This window comes from Acomys russatus, chromosome 5 (assembly GCF_903995435.1).
Source record: "Acomys russatus chromosome 5, mAcoRus1.1, whole genome shotgun sequence".
Lineage (NCBI taxonomy): Eukaryota > Metazoa > Chordata > Mammalia > Rodentia > Muridae > Acomys > Acomys russatus.
Window position 1 is genome coordinate 64,042,925 of NC_067141.1, and position 6,345 is coordinate 64,049,269.

The 6,345-nt window shown below is 54.5% G+C and overlaps 1 protein-coding gene across 3 annotated transcripts; it reads left to right on the plus strand.

The window, feature by feature from the left end:
* The first annotated feature begins 863 nt into the window (after positions 1–863).
* Positions 864–5,043, plus strand: Kazald1 (Kazal type serine peptidase inhibitor domain 1). 3 transcript variants are annotated; one of them, XM_051146658.1, is made up of 5 exons: positions 864–1,022; positions 2,518–3,067; positions 4,288–4,448; positions 4,531–4,678; positions 4,928–5,043. In XM_051146658.1, exons 2-5 carry the CDS (start codon positions 2,536–2,538, stop codon positions 5,020–5,022), a joined length of 936 nt encoding a protein of 311 aa, XP_051002615.1. In that variant the 5' UTR covers positions 864–1,022; positions 2,518–2,535; the 3' UTR covers positions 5,023–5,043. The 3 variants fall into 3 exon arrangements, with proteins under 3 accessions (XP_051002615.1, XP_051002617.1, XP_051002616.1); XM_051146660.1 differs by having other exon boundaries at positions 873–994; XM_051146659.1 differs by lacking the exon at positions 864–1,022 and adding an exon at positions 1,089–1,820.
* Positions 5,044–6,345: the final 1,302 nt, after the last annotated feature.

Below are 6,345 nucleotides of genomic sequence, written 5' to 3' on the forward strand. Positions count from 1 at the left end.
TAGACAGTATGCATTGTCACTAGTCTCAGCTGCTGCAAACCCACCAGAGGGCGCTCGTTCTCCGTCGATTTAATCCCTAGCCTCACATTAGTGACAGAAAATTCAGGTAAAAGTCATCTTTCAGTCAGGGAGTCTTTCAGTTTTAATACACAAAGGCTTCCCCAGAACTTACTTAACAGCCAGTCTCGGGGATACAGAGTCACAGAGTCATAAAATACAGTGGTGAATTAGGTGTGATTCCTACCAGAGACTCAAAGTATAGCAAAAACTAAAAGTAAACACCAGCAACAAACACTAGGACCCCAAAGCTGGTGATTTAAAAAAAGTTTTTTACATATACATTTATATTATTGCACATATATACAATAAACTACATACAGCAAGAAGAACCACAAAACAATCAGGAATTATATAAATGTTACATTCACAGTGTTTTGGCTATTTGTATTTGGCAGCCTTGAAGAAAACATCTTTCCTATCTTGGTGCGTCCAAAATTCTGAATGTAAATAAATATCTATCATATCTCAAAGCTGGTGATTTTGATAGTGGCTCAGAGCTCTTCGTTTAGATTTCCTGGACAGCTCCCACTCTACCCCAAGGCGCGCTGTCAGTCACAGCTAGGGACCTCCCTTAGAGTGCCTCCATTTCTGCGCTGGGCAAGCAGCTGCCCTCACGCCTTTTCTAGAGCATTCTGCAATGCTCCCAGGCCAACACTTAATTTGTTCTGCAGCCGAGGGATTGCTTAGTACTACCCTCAGTATCTGCCAACCCTCGTTCTTTCCCGGCTTAAAAGCCGCGGGCTTTTCCTTTTGACTGTCTGGCTTTCCGTTCTGTTTCTCGCGACGGTTTCGAAACCTCGCGTGAAATTTGCTTCCGGTCCTCTCGGAGTTTAGGATCTTCAGCGTACAGCTTTCGTCCACCTCGTCAGAATCCCTCCGGCCAGGAGCGGCGTCTGTGCTGACTGAACGCTCCTTGGAGGAGGGCTCGGTCGAGGTCAGAAGAGCGCCAAGTGCAGAGCAAGGCCACGACCGGCCCCGTGCGCACGCGCAGTCAGGACCCATGACGCATGCTGGGCGGGGCCTAAATAAACCCCGCCCCCTCCCTTGCCCGAAAACTGGGTTTCCTCCTCCTAGGTTCTTGGGTTGCGGCTTCTGGAAGCTGTTAAGGCACTGGCAGGGGCGGGGCCTGCCTTTCTCAGGGTGGTGGGTGGGCCTCTGGGGATGTTTTGCTTCCTGCCCCAAGCCCAAAGTGCCACCGTGGCGTTGGTGGCGGTCTCCAGACGGGAACACTTTTGTCCCTGACATCCTCGAATTTGCAACCTGTAATCCGGACCCAGAGAGACGCCCTACAGGGAGTCACCCGCCGGCCTCGCTGCGGCCGCTAGCCAGTTCCGACCTCTAATCACCAGGCTCCTCGGCTGATTCAAGCACCTGCCCTATAGGGGGAGGAGGGTGGCCAGATGTGGATGGCAGATGGAAACGCTTATAGACTAGTCTGCGCCCCAGTGGAGAAACTGGGCGAACACAGCTGCAAACCGTCCCCGGAGGAAGCCGGCCCTGGGCCTGCTCCCCAGAAGCGCCCATCCTTCACCGTACAATTTCTTAGCACCAGTGCCCCTTCGTTTTCATGCAGCTGTTTGCCGCTCTCAGGAACTAAATCAGATGAGACGGGTCTTGGGGCTCCAGCCAACAATGTGAGCTCCTCGGGCCGTTCCCACCCCTACTCTCCGTCTCTGGTTCTCACACCGTTGCTTTCCCTGCTTCAGTGTCTGGTTACGGGCTGTTCAGTGCCCGCATTGTGACTTGGGCTAGGGATAAAGGTAAAAGGCCCAGGAGGGTCCCTGTGCGACTGGATAAAATGTTCAGCCCCAGGACCTGGGAAGAAGGCGGGTATTCGACGTCTAGGGGCGGGGAGAAGGGGCGGAGGAGCTGCTCTTTGAATCTTAGGCTGCGGGCTGCCCACGAGCCCTCGACAAAAGCAGAGGTAGCCAGAGGATCTGGCTGGCGTGCATGCAACTCTTTTCGTTCCCCTACCGGTTCTTTAGGATCGGAAATCACAGCTGTTAAGAAGGGTCTAGTCCAAGGCACTAGGTGAGTGGCTGGGACGCTCCCATCGTGACCATCTCTCTACCCTGAACCTTTTACTTTAGGTATAGACTTATCCATCTCTGGGGGGAATAAAGGTGCATCAAAGTTGGGTAGTTTATGGAGGTGGTGCTAGTGTATGCGTGAGTGTGTGTGTGTGTGTGTGTGTGTGTGTGTGTGTGTGTGTGTGTGTATACATGCATGGGTGTTAGGGACCATGCCCCCGAGCCCCCAAGACCAGCTCAATCAGTTACCAGCTCGCATAACCCCCAGGGAGTCACCAGGCCTCTTTGCTGGGGCTTCTGGTTGGTGCCAAGGTAGCAGGGGAAGGGGCGGTGCTCGAATCAAGCTTTTGCACAAGGAGCGATGAGGCTGCTCTTTCGGCATTGGCTTTATTTCTGACCTCCAGACCTGGCTTCCCTCTCCTGGCAGGGTGCCACCTACGCGCTGATGCCCCGAGAGCTCACAGGGCTTCCAGCTAACCATGCTGCACCTACTTTGGCGCTGCCCTTGCTACTACTATTACTGGTGGTGGTGTGGACCCCGCTCCCCATTAGCGCCAGGCCGTCCGCGGGCCCCGATTACCTGCGGCAAGGCTGGCTGCGGCTGCTGGCGGAGGGCGAGGGCTGTGCTCCCTGTCGGCCAGAAGAGTGCGCTGCGCCGCGGGGCTGCCTAGCAGGTCGGGTGCGGGATGCCTGCGGCTGCTGCTGGGAATGCGCCAACCTGGAAGGTCAGCTCTGCGATCTCGACCCCAGCGCTAACTTCTACGGGCGCTGCGGCGAGCAGCTCGAGTGCAGGCTGGACGCGGGCGGTGACCTGAGCCGAAGAGAGGTGCCAGAGCCGCTGTGTGCCTGCCGTTCGCAGCGCCCACTGTGTGGTTCCGACGGCCGTACCTACGCGCAGATCTGCCGCCTGCAGGAGGCCAGCCGCGCTCAGCCCGACGCTAACCTTACTGTGGTGCACCCAGGGCCCTGCGAATCGGGTACGCTAGCCCAGAGCTCTTAGTACCAGGACTCAGCTCCCTAAAGGCACTGCTCCCTGAGAGCGAGAGCCTCAAAGGTTGTCAGCTAAAACGCATGCTTTTAATCCCATCACTCGAGAGGCAGAGTCAGGAGGATCTCTGTGAGTTCGAGGCCAGCCTGGTCTACAAAGTTAGTCCAGGACGGCCAAGGCTACACAGAGAAACCGTCTCGAACCCCCCCCCCCAAACACACACACACACACACACACACACACACACACACACACACACACACGTCGAGATTTGTTGGCACATTTGAGTTTCCTGAGGCCCCAACCCAGACTGTTAGGGACTGGCCCTCGGAAGGAACAGGCACATAGCTAATAGCTGGGGCAAAGCTGAAAAGACCCCCAAATTTTGTCCAGACTGCTGGAGCCCAGGAGATGGTGGGGGGTCTGTGAAATGCAGCTTGTTAATCCTGCCTTCCCCCATCCCCACCCCAGCCTATCCCTTTTCTCTTGGCTTTAGGAATTAGTGAAGGGAAGATGGCTGCTTGCTTCTCTCACCCCCTCATCCTGCGGGGTGGGGTTAGGGGGTGTTCAAGCCTTAAGGTTTTCCTTGGCAGCTCTTGCTTCCTGGCTTTTACCTACTGGCCAGGCTGGAGCTGCAGTGAAAACAAACATGCCCGCAGGGGGGGATCCCAACAGTTTTCCCTGAGGTGCAACAAGATGGTTTCAGGTTCCCCTGCCTCGGGCAGCTAGTCCCACCTCCACCCACTCAGAGCCCAGATCATGTCACATTCTCACGACATTTGGAATGTGGCTGCTCTTCAGGCCTTTGGGAATTGGGCCTAGTTAGAAAAGGGAGGAGGAGGGAGGAAGGTGTCGGTTGCATGGCCCGCAGGAAAGGGGCCCTAGGGTGGAGTGAGGACAGGGGAGCAGTCTAGGACAGAGCTTGATTGCCCAGATATGTCATGGGTCTGTAGGCATGTTTGTGCAGTTTATGCGCTGCTCTGTGTGCCTGCGCATCTCCACACTTGCTTCTGTGCTCCTGTGTGCATCTGTACCAACATTTGTATGGGTCCACACTTGTGGCGTATTTTGTTTGCATGTGCATGTTGACCTCTGCATGCTTTGTGCACTGCTCCAAACACATCTGCATTAATTTATAAATCGTGCTCTTCCTGAGCTAGGTACAGCTTTCTGTTCTCAAGCATTTATGCTTCCATGTCGCTGCCCCAGAGCCCCAGATTGTGTCACAGCCTCACAATATTTGGAACGTGACTGGACAGGATGTGATCTTTGGCTGTGAGGTGTTTGCCTACCCCATGGCTTCCATTGAGTGGAGGAAAGATGGCTTGGACATCCAGCTGCCAGGGGATGACCCTCATATCTCTGTGCAGGTAAGAACAGGGGGCAGAGGCATAGTCCTCTAAAACCTAGGGCTTCCCTAAATGACCTAGCTGACAGCAAATCTGGCTTCAGTTTAGGGGTGGACCTCAGAAGTTTGAGGTGACTGGCTGGCTACAGATTCAGGCTCTACGACCTAGTGATGAGGGCACCTACCGCTGCCTTGCCCGGAATGTGCTGGGCCAAGTTGAAGCCTCAGCTACCCTGACAGTGCTCACATTAGGTAAGGAAGCCCTGAGCTCTGGGTGCTAGGATTGTGTGTGTGTGTGGGGGGGGCATTTGAACCCTTGAGTGCATGTAAGGAACAGTTTGCATGTGAATATTGTGAGCGTGCGCGCGCGAGCGCACACACACACACACACACACACACACACACACACACACACACTCAGCCTCCCATACACCACTGAATGCTGTTTGCATCATTAGTGTCTCTTCCCTGATCCTTTTCCTTTCTCATTTGTGTTTGCAGACCAGCTCAACTCCACAAGACTCTCCCAGCTGCAGTCCCTGAGCTTGGTTCCTGAGGAGCAGGCAGAGAGTGAAGAGAGCGAGGATTACTATTAGGCTCATATCTCTGGCACTCGCTGTTGAGAAGGCCTGGAAAAGACTGGAAAGGACAAGCAGGATCCTTCCATGGGTTGTTCAGTGCTCATTGTAGCCTCAGTTTCCCTTTCCTCAAAACTCATCTTCCAGAAGCTTTCCACCTCACCAAGTGTTCCCAGGGCACTTACTAACCACAGTCTTTTCTGCGGTAGGGGTGAGCACAGCCGAACTGAGTGAGTTTAGAGCAGTGAGAGCCCTCCCCACCCCACCCCCGCCCCTGAGTCTGAGACACCACTCTAGCTGACAAAGCCCGCCTAGCAGACGACTGAACACAGTGGGCACCAATTAAAATTATAAACGAACTGAGCCACACTGCTTCGGACAAATCTTACAGTCGTGCACATGGGGGTCAGACACCCCTGAGTGGTCCTCCGCCCCAACAGACTGGCTTCTAGTGATAGCAGGCCCCAAACGAAGGCCTGCTCTGTGAGTGAAGGCTCGACACAGGCCTATGCTGCCCTCTCCTGTCTTCCAGTGAGGCAGCCTAGAGCAATCTGGTTGGAGGGAGGGTTGCCCTCCCCCAAAGTCTTATATTCAGATAGATTATCTCCCAGTCCTTATTCTTGTCTCTTCTCTAGGAAGATCGGGGAATCAGGTCTATGTGGGTGGGACCCCAATACAAACGCTTAAACTGAGTGGTGGGGCACCTGTGTTAGCCACAGGCTCCTTTGGCTTGGCTCCCTCCTTCCCATTTTTCAGTTGAACCCAAAGTCATAGTGACCCAATTGTGAGCTGTTTTTTTTTGTTTTGTTTTGTTTTTTCTGACTTCACAAAAGCATTCTTTGGCCTAGATCTCTCCCCATATTCTCAGTACCTAGCCCGAGGACACTGAGGAGTTTATGAAATTGTTTAAGGGTAGGGTAGGGTAGAGTTAGTCATCAGGCCAAGATGCCGTGTGTGGAAAGCGACAACCTCCTACGCGCCGGGCTCCGCCCGGAGCTGGCGCCACCGCGGGGAGGGAAGGCTCTAGGCTCAGCTCCTGCCTTGGCGTTGTGGGACCCAATTCAGGGTGCTGGGCCCCCTGGGAGGGGCGTGGCCGGGAACCCCCATCCTCGGGGCCTGGCCACTCCTCCCGCGTTGAATGCACTGCGCTTCTTTAATCGCTTCTGGCTGGCGGCAGCCACTTTTCCAAAACCGTTCTGACCGTGGTCTCTGGTAGCTGCGCTCCGCTGCTTGGACGGAATGCTAGCAGAGAAATTTAAAGCGCCGGCGGAAGCAGGAGAATGGGAGGGTCTGGTCCAAGCCTGAGTTGGGGCATCCTGCTATCTGCCACCTAAAGAAGGC

Bases quoted from the DNA above. Each gene is read 5' to 3' on its own strand.
- Kazald1 (XM_051146658.1), top strand. From the start codon at position 2,536: ATGCCCCGAGAGCTCACAGGGCTTCCAGCTAACCATGCTGCACCTACT. The intron at 3,068-4,287 runs GTACGCTAGCCC...TCGCTGCCCCAG, and splicing joins CCCAGGGCCCTGCGAATCGG to AGCCCCAGATTGTGTCACAG. The intron at 4,449-4,530 runs GTAAGAACAGGG...ATCTGGCTTCAG, and splicing joins ACCCTCATATCTCTGTGCAG to TTTAGGGGTGGACCTCAGAA.